We start from the raw sequence: 20,488 nt of genomic DNA on the forward strand, positions 1-20,488 counted from the left end.
AGTAATTAATTCACGCTGACTTTTTTTTTATCTTTAGGGCATCTTTAATGAGTTGTTCTAATTTGGTCATTTGCAGACTTCACAGAAACTAGAAATTGATTCAGCTTTTTGAGAAATCACTTAATTATTAAAAAGTTTTGTTTGCAGTCCAAATGAAATGATGGTTTCAAACAAGGTCACATCAGTTCTTGGAGAAACTGCATGATCTGTGTAAATTTAATGAATGCAGTACACGCTCATAAACTGCTTGGCATCATGTAGGGTTTATTTTTTTATTAGATTAAGCTTCCGCAACATGAAAAGAACACTCAGTGATTAAAGAGATAAAAAGAAACACTTTTAATGAAGAAGTGTTATATCATTTTATAATGAAGTATGAATTAAATATTTGAGAGAGGGATCAGCTTCAGAATTGTATGTGTTTTGATTAAATATGCAAATTCAAATATGTTTAAATGCAATTGAAAAGGATTTAGTAAAGGATGTGGATTTAAAAATAAAACTAAATAGAAGTGGAGACCCTTTGTCTAGTGAAACAGATTTTCCAGATGTGAATGGAATTTTCTCTAAAAAAAATTACGACCAGATTGATTTAGACGTTTCTAAGGATGTGTGAGTCACCCTTCTGCTGCGCACTGAAGGCTATGCAAATGCTGCCACTACTGCCCTCGTTGCGGTGGGAATGAGTGAGGGATGATAGCATAGCAGTATTAGGGCTTACGCCTTTGCAAAATGCTTAAGGAAGCCATTTGGTGTGTTACTGCTTCTGTAACTGTCCTCCTTGTGCCATCCCACTGGACTGCTCAGTACTTTGGTCCTTTACTCGTTTAACAGAGTGGAAGCTGCAGCTGATCTGTTGTGCCACCACCTGTGTTCTCTCTGCAGTTCTATGTGTCCTCTGCTTTCCTGGCTCTTCCAATGTGAAGAACATTGCTCTGTGGGGCTACTTTAATCTTGCCGAACATAAATTCACACAGATGTAGGGCCACAATTATAGCTTATGTGTAAATGTACCTTCAGTAAATTAACAGTAAGAAGTGCTTAGAGCTTGGACAAATTCCCCACATAAGTCATAACAATGGAAGATTTAAAAGGGAGAAAGATTTTCCACCCTACCCCACTCCCCCCCTTTTTTTTGAAATAGAGTCTCTGTATGCATTTAATGTTCCTATCATCCCCCACTTGCTTTGCTTAGTTTAGGTCATAGGCTTTGCTTAGTCTTTCAGCTTCATAAATGTTAGAAGTCACCTTGGTACTACTACTGTCCCTTTACAGCTTGAATTTTTTTCTGGAATTTTACTACCTTTTACTAGTGATGAAGGAACCCTTTCAAGAGGAGGAAGCCCTCTAAGCCCTTCTTGGGGCTATACCAAATATATGAACCTCCTCAGAAAATTCAAGAATAAAGAGCCCTTTCTAAGGTACTCTTGGAAGGGAGCACAGAAAACACACTGAAGTGGATTCTGAGAGCTCTTTGGAAGGGAAACTCCAGTCAGTGCGTTCTCTTTCTAAAAGTCTGTTTTTGCAAAGTGAACCAGCAGGACCAGAACCTCAAGAAATTCCTCCAAAGAAAAGCAAACTTCCTGTGTTGCTGGGGCTCCAGCAATCAGACTAAGTACTGCCAAAGATAGGCAGTCCCTCACACTTGAAAACTAAGGTCTTTGCCTTAAGGCAAAGCCCGAGACTCAATGGTACAGTTTTGCAATTGATGCTTTTACAGAAGGAAATGTGAATTGCTATTTATTGTATCACAACGATGGAAGCATATGTTGTTTTTGACAAGAGTATATGTATGTTTAGGGATTTGGCAGGAAATTGAGACTATTGCTAGCAATTTCCACTTCTTGCTACCGTAGGTAAAACATCTTCATGGGCAACAGGAAAAGGTGCGTATTTCCTTTTAATCATAGTTTAGGAAATTCATCAAGTTTCTTCCTTGCAATTTGTACAAGTGGGTTTGTCATTAAGTATTACTGATTGCAGCGACAGTATGGTTAGAGATAAAACATTTTACTTCAAACCATTCCATGTGGTTAAAAAAAAGTCTTTGAAGCTCTTTTATCTTTAGACTTCCTACTAAAGTTATGAGTGATAATTTGGAAAAGCTTCACTGATTTGAAACCTTTGTATTTATTTATAGCCATCACATAAAATAACAGTGCTGGAGAATTAGCAAGGTGCTATTCAGTATGGATGAAGCCTGAATAAAGATTACTAATGACAGCAAAAAAATAGCTGTGAAATTCACAGGGGAAACTGTGAAGTTGTGAGGAATTGACCCCTCAATTGCTATTCCTATTTCTTAACTATAAAGACAATCTCTTGTCTACAGGAATTTTATTAGATGAAGAACAGACCACTCTAAAAGGCTTTGCAACTTTCCTCTAAGTTGAGTCTTTAAGAAAATATATTTCTTAGTATTAAAATATTAATTAAAAAAAAACCAAACAACCTAAAAATTGTCTTTGACAAAAACATCTCGGTTCAGAGTAATTAATGAGCCTCTCCTATGCACTTTTGATGTGAGATTTATACCTCTTCAAGATGTCTTGAAAAACCATCCAGCCATTCACAGTGGCTCCAACACAATGCTTGGAGTACCATGGAGTTGTTTACACGAGTAAAGGAGATGGGGGGAGCTAGGAGTGGTCAGATTCAAGTGGACAGTTGGTCTAAGGAAAGAAAGAAAGAATAGATAGGTGTTCTTGTCCTAGCTGCAAGAAATTCCCTTATTTCAAATAAAATCAGGGAAGAATGAAAAACAACTAACACTTTCTGTAGCAGTCAGTTAATCATTTATATTGTTTAGTATCCATATATCCTGTTCAGTGTAGTGTTTAATATTTAGTGCATGACTAGCAACGTCCTTCATTCCTTGGCTGCAGATTTTGCATGTGTTTTGGGGACTTGGGAATCCAGAATCCCTTGAGATTCCAGGAGAGTTTCATGCCATTTGAAAATCCCACTTTAATGCCTCCCATTTTCTTTCCTTGCAACTGGCCTCTCCCTAAGTGCAATGAAATGTTTGGACAAAAGAGCTTTCTCACCGTACTGTAATCCCATGGACAAAGAACAGTTGTGGGAGAGAAAGGTCCTATGGCTTGTTGGAGATGTGACCAACTGAGCAAATCAGGATTGTGCTTTCTGCCCTTATAAAGTGTTGCATCTGCTTTCACTCTGCGAGTGCTCTGCAAGGCTTTGTGACCTTCATCTAGGGGAGGGCTACTTGTTTAGTGCTGTAACTGCAAGCTCTGCACACACTGTAACTTATAATTCCCATGTCTTCAGATCACCCGTGTTTCTCATGTCTTCCTCTTTAAAAAGTGATTAATTAAAGGACTTTATTCATCTTGATATAGGGAAACTATTAGCATATATCTCTAGTCCAGTTTTGGTGCATGCCAATCACATTTTCATGGATTGCAGGAGATATTTGCTTAGAAATAATAGGATTTGGTTTTGAAGCTGTTCAATACAACCTGCCTGTTCTGTCAGCATCTGTATTGATTGCTCCCTCATAGCATTACTTTTTTAAGTGAATCCATGGTTCCTGCAGAATAATTAATTAGTCTTCGGAAACAGAACAAAGGCTGACAGTGTCTGAGAGAAAGGAGTGGCCACCAGATTTGATTAATTGGTGTTTATTCAGGTAGTGGATAATTGTTATTTACAAACTATATTAAAGACTTTGTCATCTCAGGATGTTTTTTGAAAACACATATGACTTCATTATAAAGTCAAATTAGATTTTGCTGATTACTGAGTCAGTACTAAAATTATAGATGAGTCCGCTTTTCAAATTTTCAGGTTCTAGAAATTTACTTGGAAATTCAGCTTATTCCAGACCATGAATTTTTGGCTCAGCTTGTTGTTGAGATGGCATTCAGACCTAACCCTGAGAATCCCACAGAAGATTTGGTGTTCACATGTTGGTCTTGGATTGAGGCCATCCCTAGTTAAAATGAGCAAAGGCTAGGCAGTGGAGGCAGCACATGTGGTATGTGAACTGTCTTGTCCTAAGCTAAGTTATGACCATCTCTACACCTTCCTTGTCTTTTATGATACTAATTTAAACAGTGTGCAGTGAGCAACTCTGAAACAATTTATAGCTGCATGTCAGTGCCATACTGAGAAATGGCTTGGATTGAAAGCAGGCATTGTGTGAGCAAAGCCTGATGATACTTCACATTTAATCTTTATTAGGAAATGTAGCTGAAGCATTTAGAATTAAATGGTTGACAAACTATTATTTTTGTTAGACTGGTAAGCTGGATTGCCTACTTTGATATTTAGAAAGACAGGACACAAATGCTGTTTCCCAATTATTTATTCTTGTGCCAGGTCAATTGCCCATTTATTTTTAAATCTTTATGATCATCTCAGTTTTGCCCCGATGTTGGTAATGGTTATGTTTATTTACCCCTGTGGTTTTCCAGGTTCTGGACACAGAGACCTGCTAAAGTCTTTTCAGCTCCCTTCTCAACTGTACAGTAGGTTCATGGGATAGCTCATCTTCCAGAGAGCTCTGAAAACCAAGGCTCTATCTCTTCTCCCAGCATATGCTGAATGCAATTAGGCACCAGTTCAGAAAAGGCTTTGTAAACATTCTGAATCCATGCCACATTTTCTGGTCTCAGGAGCTGCCAAATGCCTAAATGCTGTATTCAAGCCAGATGTCTAAATATATAAAATGAATGACTGAACAAAGTGCCTCCTTAGTAGAGCATATGCCTATAGGATGGACAGACCTGGGGGGTCTGACATCAGCTCCAGAACATAATGTTCTGCCAGCCCACATCCTTGGTCACTAGGAGGGAGACCAGAATATACTCCCTCCTGGATGAGCTGTACGAGGAAGGAGGACCCTCGCTCTCATTTTTTGCTCTCTTGGTATAGGATACCAAGCCTCAGGAATCTCTGCTAGCAGTATTATAAGGCAAACTCTGTCACTTCTCAGTGAGTACACCTGCCTCTGGGACACTGAGGTTCTTGTTCAGCAGGATCAAACAGTTTGAGTACATCTTGGTTTTCACCTGAGCAGCATCCACTCAGCCATTATGAATGGGCTGCCTTGATCTTGTTAGTAAGTTTACATAATATAAGATACACAGAAAAAGAGCTTCTATGTAAAATAATTCAAGTACTTCACCGACTGTTAAGGCTGCCAAAGTGTTTTTCTCTTTTGATGAAAGCAGAAAGAGAGAAAATCAGAAATGAGTGCAATACTTATGATTTACATTACGGACATAAGCTCAACTGCAGTACTGGGCAAAACTGAAACACACTTGAGCAGGTACAATAACCTCCATTATAAATTTATTATAATTTATAAGAGTAGCGTGTGTTGAAATTGTTCATAGAACATTGCCACTAGGCAGTCTTTGTCACTCCTCAAAAGAAACCTGATCCTTTCTGAGCTATGTTTAAAGCAAAGCATAAGACACATTTATGTTCCTAGTCTTCTAGAACCTGAAACTTTAGTGATCTTAAAAAGCTGATAGGCTTAGTTTCCCTTTTATGTAAGGCTGCCTAGTTTGAGATTCTGAATAGTACATGTATGCATTGAGATGGACTGTGCACAATCTTAGAGAAATGCCTGGAAGCCATTAAAACTTGAACCCACATGCTGTTGTTTTGGATGTCCTATAAATAATTTTATTAATAGTCTTGAGAATAGCTAAATTGATCCAGAAAGATTGTGATGAGAGGCTACTGGTAATGTAATAATTCTATAGTGAGTTTAAGTAGTAGTCATAGTTCATGGTAAGGCAAGATACTAACTCTCTTCTCTCACAACTGTCTAAAAAAACCCTCTGTATAGTCAAATACGTATTGAGTAGTTATTCTCCTTTGTAACAATGACAAGCATAGAAATAAAATCATTTCAGTTTATTGACTAACGGACAGCAGTGGTGTAGGGAGCTCTCACTAGCAGAATGTCTTTTCTCCTCCTAGGTATGGCAATGTGGAGGAAGTGTTGAGGTTCTGCCTTGCTCCAGGATTGCCCACATTGAAAGAGCACATAAACCTTATACAGAAGATCTAACTGCTCATGTTCGGAGAAATGCACTAAGGGTGGCCGAAGTCTGGATGGATGAATTTAAAAGCCATGTCTATATGGCGTGGAACATACCCCAGGAGGTGAGTCACAAAGACCAGGGTTTGCAAACTTGGGCTTTAGATCCTTTTCAGTTTGGTTCCTACTCTGAATTTTGATTTTTCTGCTAGGATTTTGTTATTTGTATACATCTATGTATGTATTTATGGCTTACATATAGGCATAAGATACACCTGTACATACACACTTATATATAAAAATACCTATGTAGTTGTGTCTTATTCTGGAATAATTTCTTTGTCTTCAGGTTCCTCAAAAATTAATTTCTTGTCAAGTTCATCATCCTCACTGATGACTCTTCATGGAGATTTTAATCTAGTAGCTGCAGAAGTGTGGAAAAAAAGAAGCATCAAATCTATATTACACATCTTCTTTTGAATTTGAATCTCTTATTTACCATCACAGAGAGTTATAATTCTGCCAGATTTGTGAGGGGAGTTCTGCCAAGGGGCAAGGGGTGTTAACCTTTATTGATTCAAGTGTGGGTGTATCACTCTTGAGTAATTTCACATCAGAGTAAGGGTGGCTGGTGGATGTCATGGCATGTTGCAGAATGTAGCTGCAATTCCCTTTTGGCCTGCTTGTCCAGATTTCTTTTCCATAGATGAACAATGGTTGGTCTATTGTATTGAAAAGATGTCGGGTGGCTAACCTGAGAGTTCAGTTTGACATATGATTTTAGTTGTTGTTCCTTTCTGTAGTCAATGGTATTTAATCTATGAACTGTTGAAAGCTACAGGGCTCTGAGAAAGGTGACTGTACCTATTCTGGAAAATATTCAGGATCCATGTTGAAAATGTTGTTTCCACCTAGAGACTGGAAACCATGGCTGTAGTTGAATTTGAGGTTTGACTCACAGTGTGCAGTTCTCATCATTACAGCAAAAGAAAATATTCTAGACTTAATAAATGAACTTGGGCAATTTATTTCTTCTTTAATAAGATTTCTGTAAAATCTCTCTGAGTGATTTTGCAACTGTTAGAGAAACTGGTTTTGCTGAGATTTCTGGTTCGAGAAATAAAATGCTTCTCCTCCTTTAGTTTAATAAGGAGAAAAGATTAGAAACCAAAAACCAGCTAGATATATGAATGCTGATGTTGATTCAGCTGCTTCCAATAGTTTCCTTCATCTCTTATGGTTAAAACTAGATAATTCTGGCAAAGTGGGGAAGTCATTGTCCTATTTGCAGGTTGCAGAATTAGCCACATAATGTACCACAAAAGCACTGGGAAAAATATCCTCTATGATCTGGTACAGGGAAAGGACCTTTCTGGAAGTTAGTCCCATGTTCCCAGAATCCAAGCTACCCTTTAAGTATCCCTGTTTTGAGTAGTCGCACAGCAGTGCATAAAAGAATAAAGACATTTCCAGAAGATAGGCTTACTTATTTTACATCAAACCAATTTCAAATTAATTTTATTTGTGATTAACCTGATAGATTTAAATTTCAGTTTCTATTTTTTATTGTTAGTTATTTTCCTGAAGATTGATTTATCTTCATTGATTAATCGAGTTTCAATTTTTTGACTTGCAAACAAAGCATTAACACAAAACTTAAAAATTCCTTTTGCTAACCAGGATATATAGTATTATACATGTATTTGCATAATATCCATCCAGATATGACGGTGGTGATTCTTAATCTTGTGCAAAGTTGAGATTTGAATGCAATTTGGAAATCAAATTCATAAAGAATACAAAGATAAGTCGTTATTACTAGTTGTTAAATGAAAATTTAACAAGTAATAACAGTCTTGACTGTGCCAATAGATCAGAAAAAAATAAGCCTGTTACAATGAATGTTAAAACTCATTTAAAACTCCATAAACAAAGGAATCGAATATATTTTATTAAACAAAGGAAAAATAAATATAGTCTGTGTATTGAACTGATTTCTTCAGGTCACAAAATGTATATAAGGTGTTTGCACAGCAGATCTTGTACTGCCAAAACTGATTTTGTTCATAGTTTTGAAGAAGAATAACAAGTTTTCTTACTACTTCAATCTCCAGTCATTTTCCTACCACTAATGTACTAATCATTGCACTGAACTGCTTGAATAAATTGCAATGCAGATTATATTCTTTCTTCATCTTCACAAAGGCTACTGCTGTCAAACTGTAGTGCAGACTTAAAAGCTGGAAATGGCAAGTGCTAAATCAGCTTTTAATAGTTGTAGCCTCTTCTGCAATGTGATGAGATGCCTCTGTTGTAGGGAGGAACCTATTACTGTGTGTATGTACAGACCCTGTAGCACTAAGAACCTCCATTTGTTTTTCTCACCGCTGTAGAAAACCAAATAAACACACAGATTCCCACATACTTATTTAAAATACACTGGGAAACAGCTTAGTTTTCACGGTTGTAACAGGCCTATAAAGCCTGAATCTGCTTGTTACCTAGGAATTGCTACAGGATGTTCAGAGACAGTATGGAACCTTTGTGACCATCAGAAGGTTTTCCTGTCAGATGGGGTCTGTGACTTACAGCTGGGTACATTCGAGTGTTGTTCGCCCAGCTTCCATCTTTTGCCATGTGGAAAACAGGGAAGCATTTAGAAGAGTGTTGGGGCTCTGTTTTGTTCTGACAGCCTGACATGTGCTCGGGTATCCCAAATCGTTTGTGTAATTTGAAGCTGTTCTAAGCATCTTTGTGTTCATTGTGCGAAGCCCAGTGCCAAGAATCAGGGGAAGAGCTCCAAAGACCTGGGACTTCCTTTTCCTTTCCCATGCTAAACTTTGTGAGTACTGAACTGATTCTAGAGCAGTAGGAAACAAGTACGTGTTTAAGGAAAGCTTCTGGCCTTTTAAGGGAAAGAGGAAAATACAGTACAAAATGACACTCCCAAGCACTGTAATTGAATTAGTCAGTATAAAGAAAACCTACATCATTAGTGGGATTCCTCTTTTATACATCAAAAGGTTAGGAGCAACGCAGTCTCTGGCTGGTACAGAAACACCAGTAGAAAGAGGGAGTATTCAGTGTGAAGAAGCAACCTAAAAAATAACTTAAAGCATGTGGGACACTTGCAATACAGACTTCCAGTAGGCAGGGGGCAAAGAGATGGTGGATGAGAAAGGCTGGGGATGGATTAGGTCAGATTTAGATATCAGACTGCATGGCAGTATTTCTGTTCCATCTTTGCTTACCTCAAGATTAAATTAAAGGTGAAATACCAAAGAGGGACAATTTTCAGATCAAACCTAGCTTCAGCTTAGGCAAAAAGATGTCAAGACATCATCGTGAGAGACATGCAGAGAAGACAGACGGCTAGCATGGCCAAATGCTGTTACACAAGTGGATAACTACAGGAGTAATTCTCTATCTGGAAGCTGATGAAATAATGCACTGGTAATAGACTGTGTAGGTAATAGAAGTGTATTCAGTTATAACAGTTGGGACTTTCCATGAAGTATGTTATTCCAAAATGTTAACCACAAGACCCGCTTTTTCCATGGAAGAATTCCCAGATCTCTGAGAATAGTCAGATATTTCCTAAGGTTTTAGTCTTTGAGAACTAATAATAATAAAAAGGAGTTAGACTCATTTGGCAGTGTGCTGTGACTGCCCTCTTGGGATCTCTGTGGGTGGCTCTGAAGTACTGAGGGCTTCAAACGGGGATCTCTGAAACCATGGTGATTTCTCCACCGTAACTACTTAGATAAGTAGATTCAGAAAAGCACTTAAAACCCAAAGGAAAGATTTTTCAAGTCCCAGAAGCAAGAGCTGTGCTCTCTATGTGTCCTCCCCATGTTTTTGGTTTTTTTTTTCCTCCCATCATGTTCTCAGCTTTGGGGAACACACTTGAGTTGTTGCTGGTGATAAAGCCAGTGTGCTACATGTGAGCTGTTTTCCTTCTCCAGCTGCATGGGAGGATGTGATTACTGAGGCCTCAGGTGCTCTTTCTTACTTTGTACAATAAACTGTGAGGAGAGAAGCATTGGTGCCTGCAGGGTTGCATGAGAAAGGAGTTGGGATGCACTGGACCAATTCAGTACCTGATCCCAGCAAGCCTTGTTAGTGCTGGAAGTTGAATGTTTGTGTGCTGGCATCTTCCTTTTCCTTCACCCAAGTGGCAGATACACTGGCAAGTGCAGCCAGAGCGGTGCACGTGCAGGATTTGTCCATGGGATCAGTTGGTTGTGTTACAGCACCCTACAGCATGTTCCTCTATCTAGTCACTTGCTAGAAAAGTCAGGAAAAAATGATCGCTTAAGGAGTAGTTCCACATAAAGTTTTATGAATGATGTAGGGCTTGAGGGGAGGGGAGTCATCATTTTTAAGGATTAACATGAGTTATGCTTGTTTATGCCGGAGCTCAGTTTCCTACTTTTTAGTATACTTTGCTGATGTGGAAGTCGATTTTACTTTAGTTAGAAAATGCTTCCATAATAAAATATACTTGTTCCAGATTAACGTTAATTCAGTGCTTTGGGATGTAAAGAAGCGTAGTTGCTTCAGCAGCTCAGAAACCTAGATACTTATAAAGATACCTTTTTGATGTAAGAAAAATCAATGCTTCCAATTTTTAAATCATATCTGGTGGCTGACAAAATCTTTGGGGCATTTATGGCCCAGTAAAGGCTGCTGTTTAAGTAGATAGATTATAGGATTTCCCTATGAAAATTTATTTATCCTGCGTTTTGTTCTGAGGCAGGAGCGGTAGAGCACAGTGTGGAGCAAAATGTCTCATTTTACTTCCTGTCAAAGAGCAGCCATGGATTTGCACTTCGATCCCTCTCTAAATACTTCTGCTGCGTGATTTTAATGTAATAAACTATTGATTTTTATGTACAGGGACTTTATGAAATTCACGCTTTATGATCTGCTCTTATGATAAGCAGAAATTAGGTTTAGCCAGAAATGTAAAGGAGAATAAAAATTAGAGGAGAGAATATTCTGCAATTGCTTTTAACAAAAATAGCAACTTCCCTTTTTACATTACAAGAGAAATTTAGTAAGTGATATTTCAGAAAGGTGAGCAGAGCTTCGGCTCTTTGCAGTGAAGCAGTAAACCCAGACTTCAGAAATGGCCTGAAAGTGTCATATACTAATGACAGGCCACAGTGGGACACCAGCAACAAGGCGGTTTCTAGGGCAACTTGCTAGTTCTTGCCAATTACTTTTGCGTTTGGAAAGTGCCAAGAAATTGGAGAACAACAGTGATGTTCATTGGAAGCTGGATCTAAACCCCACTGAAGTCAATAGGAGTGGTTCCATTGACCAAAGCAGACTTTGAAAGAGACCCCGCCATGGTGACCTGTGTCGTATTTATTGGGGCACTTGTGGAGCACGTGTGGGTAACAGACTCGCTTCGCAACCAGAAGCTGATAATTATCAGAGGTCGTAATCATCTTTGGAATGAGGGAGACTCTGGATGATCAGTTTACACAGAAGTGTATCACTGATGTCTTTTCTGCTTTCTCTGTCCTTTTTTTTATACACAGGACTCCGGAATTGATATTGGTGATATTTCTGAGAGGAAGGCCTTGAGGAAAAAGCTCCAGTGCAAGACCTTTAGGTGGTATCTTGTCAGTGTGTATCCAGAAATGAGAATGTATTCAGATACCGTCGCCTATGGGGTGGTAAGGATCTTATTTACATTTCCCATTCTAGAAAGGTAGGGGAGGAAGGTGTAATGGTGGAAGTGATTCATGAAGGCAATGCGTGGCTGTAAGTAGAAGAATCAGATAAACTTGAAGTCGCTAGTTAAATAATTTGTTAGACTGGTTAGTTGACAGAGACAGCTGCTCTGCTGTAGTTGATGCTGAGGTATTCTGAATGTTATCTTCCTCCCTGATTTTTTGTTTGCTTGTTTCATGGCTTGCATTCCACTCAGAGATACTCAAGGCATGATTTTTTAGACACGTTGGAGCTGTCAGTTGGAAGGTTTGTGGCAGCAGGTGAATGAACAAAATAGGCTCAGTACTTCAACTGCAAGCTTCTTAATATTGTAGCCAGATCTTAATTTAGAACCTCAAATGCCTGTATTTTGGGATCACCATCATCATTACTTGTGTGACAGTAGTACCCTTGTCTATGTTGAAATCATGCTTGAGTTGTACTATGCTAATTAAAGCAGAGACAATTCTTGCCCCTAGAAAACCAGCAATCTAAACAGAGAGGGCGTTATGGGCCTATAATAATAATATGGGCCCATAATAAGCTAGTAGAGCTAGGGCGTGCTTTTCACATTCTCTACCCAGTGTCATATTCACACAAATTGATTCCTGTGAGTTAAATTTGCCTTTTTGCATGCAAGTCCCAATTAGGAAACGTAAGTAGTAAGAGTAGATCGTACAAGTGAAAGATTTGGTTTGAGACATTCCTTCTCAAAAAGAAGTCTGCGTTGTGCAGTTGCCAGTATGGCTCTGAGAAGAGCCCTGAGGGTGCCATAGAGCAGCTGCTCTGTTTTGGCAAATGAAGTGATTGTATGCCCCACAAGGTTTCACTGACCCCTTTGATGATCAGTTAAAATTATCGTGCTGGCATTTCATACAATCAAAAAAAAGAAGAAAAACACTTCCAACGAAGGTTTAGGTCATTGTTAAATGCATGAGATAATGGTTACCTTCCAGAATAGTTCAGAACAATGCCAAAATCACACCTGTGTGCAAGGACCCTCTTCCACAGACTGTGTGGAATTGCCCTCAGCAATGCCGTGATCTAATCAGGTGCGGAGTTTCCTGAGGAGAAGGAGGCATAGCAACTAAGAGGTGCACAGCTCTGGTTCTAGATACCACTGGCTAAGAAATCTTTGATTGCATGTGGAAGTGATACTAGATAAAAAAAGGAAGACCCGTGGAATAGCTAAGGTACTTGTTGCATAGTCTCAGGATTAACTCCGTATCATGTAAGTCAAAGTGAAAATCAGTGAACAGGCACCCTATCATTTTATATTCTGCTGAGACTTTTTCATCAGCCTTTGAAGGTTCCTTGCTGGCAATATACAAACCAAAAAGAATCAGAAGAGTTTGTTACAGAAATACTGAACTCACTGGTCAGCAGAACATTCATATTTAGATACTGCATAATAATGCACATGATGCAGCCTTTTGTCTGCAGTATAAGAGTAGCCTCGTCAGCTAAGAAAGATGCGAGGAGCAGGCCTTATTTCATTATTTGTACTATCACAAAAGAAGTAGTGGACAGCTATGGCGATGTATTTGTACAGGTAAAGGGGGAGTGGTTTATGAAATACGAAGCTTACTGTTTTATGAAATACTGTTGTATGAAACAGTGCCCCAATCTTTTTAGTAAAAGAATTGCTTGGATCTCTAAAATTCCTTCATGTCTGCTTTCCTGTTCGCTTGTGTGTTTTATAATGGAGGAAGGTGTGATATTTCAAAGCAAGTCAGCTGCTTGCTGATTCTCTAAGTGCTTTCATTCATCAACCGTCTTCAATTTTTGTAGAAAATAGAGATATTGCTACTATAGCATTATCATTAATTTAAAAAAAATACTGAGTAATTACAAAAGTTATCTGAATAGGGGTGAGGGTTAGGATATAGGCATCTACAGTGTCACCATCCATATTTATTTCCTGAATCCTAAATTTCTTCCTGTTCTGTGAGAGTTAGGAAAATAGTTGTATCATTCATGTCTAGTTTATGCTGTGGCATGTAGCTAGGGTTAGGGCTGGTGGCAGAGTAAAGGTTTCAGAACCAAATTTCTTTCTGAATTCTGCAGTACCCTTAGAGTTAGGAGAAAGTGATGTCCATGGGCCAGAAGCTGATGTATTTAGTGTAGAGACTGGCTCTCTGATTTCGGCTTGATGTTTGAGATAATTTTGCAAATTCAAAATTTCAGTAGTCTAGTTTGTATTCTGTAAGGATCTAAGTTTGAAAGGGAGCAAATGGCAGTATTGACTAATTATTTCCATTTTTCAGCGTGAGGATTGGTGACCTAGTTATATTTTGGGTTGTAATTAAGATTAAGTCTTGGTAGTCTGAAACTGCATTACCCAAGTTAATTGTCAGTTGCCACAAAGCCACTAGATTTTGGAAAGGGATGGTTCTGAAGAGTCTGGGCCTCAGATTTTGAAACAGCGTTATTAGTTAACAGGCCAGTGGCTTTTCTGTTTTTCTGTTTTCTGTAGGGATCATTTCTCTACAGATATTCTAAGTTAATTGTAGAGTTGTGATTGGGATAAGAGTTTGAGAAATTAAATCTGAAGAGCTCATTTTTTTTGTTTGTTTTCAAGGCTCATGAGAGGAGGACTGGTGTTCAAAGGAATATAGCATTTTGTCTCTTTTTCTGTAGCGCCTGATCAGCTACAGCTGATCGGACAGCTGCTGTTAGGGTTAAGGTCATGTTTCTTTTTAGAGCTTGGGACTCTCAAGTTTCTGTATCTGTTTTACTTCTGGGTCAGCCCTCTCGGCTAAGTAGCATGCTGATGTTGGTCAAGGCAGATTTTTTTGCTTCCTTTATTATGGGGATTGTTGTGGGAAAGGTTTTAACATTAGCGTTAGAACAAGCATTAGAATTTGAGTTTGTGGAAGAGGTTTTGAAAAGCCGAAAGTAGTGATGGATCCAGGCATGAATTAATAAGGCTAATATTTCTCATTGGTTTGGATAGAGTGGTGCCTAACATCTGATTATGATTAGAGTCATGGTTGTGGTTACGTTTATGGCTAAGAAATACAAAGCTTTGAGAGAGGAAACTTTATTTAGTTCTCGAGGCTTGCAGCTAAGAATAAGGCCAGTATTGATACCTAATGCATATTTTCTCTTTAATGTTGAGATTTGTCCTGTCTATTATTGAATTTAGAGTTAGGTTTGGAGTTGGAAATCTTGTTGAGATGAGTTCATGGTTTTGATTTTATTCACCGCCTGGCTTCACTCTCTGGCTTGTCCACGCTTCTTGAGTACTAGCGCACTTCTAGACTTCCTTTCTAAGCATATCAATTTGTTTTCCTCAAAGGAGGCCTCTGTACACAGCTGACAGGACTGCTCAGTTAATCACAGATGGTTGCAAACCACATCACCTCTGCACTCCCTCCATCAGACAGTTCTCTTGTGTTCTCTGAACCAATCTTATACCACTGAACACCTTTATACATGCCCATGGGTATGCAATCCACATCTTCGGCCTCACACTCTGAGAAGACCTTCCAGCTATCTGTGCTCATTAATTTAGCATTTCACTTTCAGAAAATTCTGTCTCAGCATTGCACAGGTAATATATCGGGTTTTGTGATGAACGGGGCCAAGGACTTTGCAGTCTGTTCATAGCTAGATTGCTGTGCGTGGGTTAGCCTGGAATAATGCGAAGAAGAGCTAGTGCATACCAATTGGCCAAAAGTCTCTAAGTGTCAGCAGAAGGGATTTTTTTGAATTATTTCCAGGAATCAGAAGACTCTCCTGAGTGATTCTGAAAAGCTGTTTAATTACACAGCTTTCTCCTATGTTTGAAACTCCATCCACACTGCTCAGCTAGCTGCACTGGTAAAAAATTCATCTTTTGTATATAGTGTGTACCAGAGACTCATTAGACTTAATATTTTAAAAACATATATCAAAAATCATTGCTATCTCTGAGGGCTTTTTGAAATCTACCCTCCCTGAAACCTTGTGCAACATTATTGAAATCATTAGTGTTAGATTATCTACAAGGAAGAATTTAGTCCAGGTGCTTCCTCTTCAATATGTTCACTGCAACAAGTATTTTTAATTTTGCGTATTTCCTTGCTCAACTACATGTGATTTTTTTGCAAAGAAAAGAAAGTAATCACACCATCTTTTTCTCATGTAAGATTTGCTTGATTTCTTTTTCTTTCTGTTTATTTTAGCTGCAGAATTCCCTCAAAAGTGATTTGTGCCTTGATCAAGGGCCAGACACGGAGAATATCCCCATCATGTATATCTGCCATGGAATGACACCACAGGTCAGTTTGTCTAATGTTCTCTGATACTGCTGCTGCTCTTAGTAGACTGTGTAGGAGGAACCATCTTGTACCTGTCATTGTTTTCCTGCAACAATACCTCTGTAAGCTGTTTAGTAGCTCTTTTATAGAAAGCTAGAACGTTATTTCTGCTGTAAATTGAGAATCACTGCTATATTAGCGCTTTGACAATGAAGTTTGTTTATTCATTTTGAAAGAATGTAAGAAATACAAGAGTCAGCACTGACCCAGATTTGTTGATAAAAGCTTTCCTTTCTGATCTTCAACTGTGCATGTCGTATGAATGAAACAATGCATTTTAAAACATTTTATATACATACATATGTGTACTCGCAGTTTATTTATACGTTATCTGAAGCAACATCTTTTTTACTTTATATATTTACTGTCTCATTTTCACAAATCTGAAATGTACAGCCACCTTCTTCACACCATACAGCTGTGTCAAATTCCAAACCCTGTTCTTGTGAAAGTACTTCTTCTGAAGTTGCTTTTTCTTCTTTCTCTGCTGTTGTCCTGTTACTCTAGTATGTGCCAAAGACTCAAATTGCCAAAACCTTTCCATTTTGTTACAGAACAGCTGGATTTACTAACTTGGCAAACGAGGGTTAAGACATTTTATCTCCCGAAGTGGCTAAGTATATGGGCATAGGTGAAAGTGTTTCTAGGCAAATCTTGACAGTAAAAATAATGTTACATGGTCTAGAACATGCTTGTCAAAGACAGATGTGCAAATTATCTAACTCTGAAAAGTACCGTAAGCAAAAATGACATAAAGGAAATGGATGAATTTGTGGAAGTGATTGGAGAAACTGAAAAATCCCTCCAGTTTGAATAATTTTTTTTCTCCGACTGCCTTTTATATTTGTTTTCTCAAAAGGACCCTATTATGCTCCACTTACATTATGGAATGTGGTTTTACCCACGGAACTGTCAGTTACGTGATTTGACTATACAGCAAATGAATCCTCCTAGTATCTCAGAAATAACCACAGAGCAATGAGGTAGTCTTGTCCTCTGTACCTGGATCTCATAGTGAGCTGGAAACAGGAGCTTGGTGAAATGCAGATACGACTCTGTACCTCCTTGCCAAGTTACACATGCTGCAGCTGTGTTCTGTGCTGGCTTGCTTCGCTGAGGGCCTTTAATATTGACCACTAGTGGCATCATGCTTGAGTAAATTATGAAAGATGAAGACAAAAATATCTGAAAATCCCATCCATCAGACTTGCTCACTGCATGGGCTGTGGCTTATTTGTCACATAATAATGTGGTAACCACTGTTTGCCTCCAGGAGGTTTTTAAGCTAGTCCTCAGTGTTTGCTGAGGAGCTGTGTAATTCACCCGTGAGCCAGAGCCATTATTCTTCATCTTCTGGGAGGGCACCATAACTCTCTTCTGGCATATCATCTGTGATAACAACACACTACAGGCACGGTTGTAAATTCCAATTAGAAATTTTAATTATCGTTAAGAGACAAACGACAACAACAGCAAAAGTCACTTAAATTAGCACAGTTCAGTATTCACCAGATCAAGAGCTACCTTTGAATGTCGGCTGAAGTTCTGTATAAATGAGATAGCAGCAAATAAATGACAGAGAGAAAAGAGGCAAGGGAAACTTTTCCTGACAAGATTCTGCTCCTTTCATAATTACAATGTTGTCTCCTTCCCATTACTATGTATTTAATTTTGTAACTAATAATGTTAAAAACAACCCTCAAAAAGCCCTGTATATGAGCAAGATCCCAGTAATGAGTGAGAACTTGCTTTAAGAGAGGAGTAGACTTTCTCTATGCTAGGGGTTATGGTATTAACAGGGAGAGCACTAACAAACATTATTCAGCATACTTCTACGAGATTTCCATTGCACATATTGCATCTCATGCTTAAGCAGAGCTGCAGCCATTTACATTTCCTCCAGCGTATTGGAAATATTTGAATAAATATTCCTTTTAATCTTGGTGAACTTGCTAGTAACCACAAAAGATATTGGTGAGATGCTAATTTTATCCTAGTAGTGGTGAAATGCTATATTAAGGGGGTTATTTTGCCCACCTGGCAGTCCTTATCAAAAAGATCAGTCCCCTGATTCAGGACTGCTTGTATGACTGAGGGTTTTGGTGATGCCATTCTTCTCTCTGGTGTAAAGTTCTAATGTTACAGCTATAGCATTTACAGTTTTAGAGCTGCCACCCTGGAGGGCTTTGCACAATTGCACCTAGATGTGCATAAGTATATCTGTCTGCCAGGAACCATTCCCTCATATGCAGTTTAAGTTGCTGCTCTTAGTTACTGCTGTAGCCTCTCTTCTAAAATGGGTAACTTGCCTTTTTTTTTCCCTACTAACCTCTTTCAGATGTTTTTGGATTTTCATCTTTTTACATGGGAAATGGCTTAGATGAGGTGTTTGACATCAAGTAATAGTTTCAGAATTGTACATACAGCTACTGTTTCCTTTTAGGATGTTTTATACAAGACAGGAATCATTGAAGTCAACAGAAAGGGAACTGTGTACCTGACGTTAAAAATCCATGCTCCACTTTTTGCAGACAATATCGAGAACATCATGTGTAGCTTCATAATTAAAAGCAGTAGAAAATGGCAAGGAAATATCCTCAAATATCGCAATGAAATGATCAGAAATAATTTTTTCTGTGGTGCTTCAGTTTCAGTTAAAATAGGCATCAGAATAGCGATGGTAAGACTTCTGTGATTCAGATTCCCCAGCCTTTCAGCAATCCACTCCATATGTCTACTGTAACTAATATTAGCATATTCATAGTTCATTCCTGCAAGTATCTTAGAGCGCTTTATAACTGTGTTTATTTTGTAGTGCTGTTCTACAAATAGAGAAACTGATGCGAATCTTACATGTGGTTTAAATAGTAGGATGGAATGGAAAATCAGAATATAATCTGTCCGTTTCCTTAGTCCTCTGATACTACTACTGAGAACAAAATTCTTACAGCAGGGTATTTGGCTTGGCCTGAAAAGACAGAGGGCACATGAAAAACTACAATCCGTGATTAGGTATGTTGTGTACCCTCCTTCTGTCTTCAGAGAGTGCTTCCCAGCGTAGCTGTATTTGGCCTGGTCCCCTGGAGCCTGGACACTTCAGGAGTTATGATACCATCCATTGAGTAGAGCAACTTGCAAGTTCAGCCAGTGAAAAAAACAAAATGGGTGGCGATCCTGCAATGCATTCTCATGAATTTAAGGGAAGAATTGCTATTATTTTATCTTTAGTGAGAATGATTTCGTTGCAGAATGTTGCCCAGATAATTATAGATTCTGTTGAGAACTTCTTTGTCATTCGAAGTGGTAGCATCTGAACAGTATAACTTTCTGAGTTGCTCATCATCCCCCAGTTCTGCTGCCAGAGTGTATCGCTTCCTAAGCATCACATCCTTCCATTTCTGGCTTCAGTCACTATCTGTCCAAAACCAACACTGACATTACTACTGCCATCTGTACAGCAACATACAGTATGTTGGCATAACTCCCCAGACTCATCAGCAAGAATATCGCTGTCACACCTGCGCATCTGCCATTACTTCTTGAAGCCACCATGGGTACCGGGCAGCTATTAGATGTGCACGAAGCAAGGCCATAAGGTGGTTTTGGTACCTTTGGTGTGCTCACGGTCAACTATTTGGAAGGGGCGTTTAGTGTGTGTCTTAGCCTGTCATATCAAGCCTCTTCCACTGTGCAGTGCTGCTGCTTCTTAGAACAGCTGAACAAAACTGACTTCTGCAACTATTAAAATAGCTCACATAATAAATGCAACATGGTAAACCAGTTAACAACAGTAGTTAAAATAGGTTCTGACTACACTGTTCGGTGGTGGTAGAACTCATGTTGTTTTAGTTGCATGAGAACAGCTCAGAGGCAAAGCACAACAGCCCACAGTTGTTCTTGGCCAAAGAGACTACTCTGGAGACAGCGGGGGGTGTGAGGAAGCAGCCCCCCACCACTGTGATGATAGAGGGAAACGGGAAAATTGGGAGATGAGGTGGACTGGCAGTAAGGGAGAAAGTGAGAGGAGAGAAATGTACAGATTTACCTTGAAAAGTGCAGTTCTGTGTTGCCTTGTTCAATAGATTCTGGCTCAAGTATTTCTCAATTTATAAGCAGTTAAACCACAAAGCTTATCCAGGGACGTGAAAGTCAATATAAACTAGTTAGATTTTGAGGAATTCAAGTTGAGGACCAGGGTCAGAAGACTAGATTGGGAAAATTACTGGAAAAGAAATGCAGGTGAGAAGGGACAGCCATTCATGTCCTTTCATACACTTGCAAGAGATTGCAGAACTGACACTCAGAAACCGATGGCTACAGCCCTATCTGGTATGAATTATTGCATCTCTGCGGAAAGCAATGAAAGGAAGCCATGCCAACAAGTAGAGCTATGCCAGTATATGCTGTATGAGACTCTGACCTGAAAGCTTTATGTTATATTCTA

General features: G+C 38.9%; 1 protein-coding gene across 5 annotated transcripts in view; it reads left to right on the plus strand.

Annotated features, from left to right (window-relative positions):
- GALNT18 (polypeptide N-acetylgalactosaminyltransferase 18) overlaps positions 1 to 20,488 on the plus strand; it is a 279,026-nt gene that overhangs the window by 212,493 nt on the left and 46,045 nt on the right. For all 5 annotated transcript variants that reach the window (XM_087744745.1, XM_087744755.1, XM_087744773.1 and 2 more), the window contains exons 8-10: positions 5,956 to 6,141; positions 11,566 to 11,703; positions 15,910 to 16,005. In XM_087744745.1, coding sequence (XP_087600871.1) covers positions 5,956 to 6,141; positions 11,566 to 11,703; positions 15,910 to 16,005 — 420 coding nt within the window. The remainder of the gene's footprint in view (positions 1 to 5,955; positions 6,142 to 11,565; positions 11,704 to 15,909; positions 16,006 to 20,488) is intronic.

This window comes from Nipponia nippon, unplaced genomic scaffold (genome assembly GCF_047370975.1).
Source record: "Nipponia nippon isolate SJK-2023a ecotype South Korea unplaced genomic scaffold, ASM4737097v1 scaffold_10, whole genome shotgun sequence".
Classification (NCBI taxonomy): Eukaryota; Metazoa; Chordata; class Aves; order Pelecaniformes; family Threskiornithidae; genus Nipponia; species Nipponia nippon.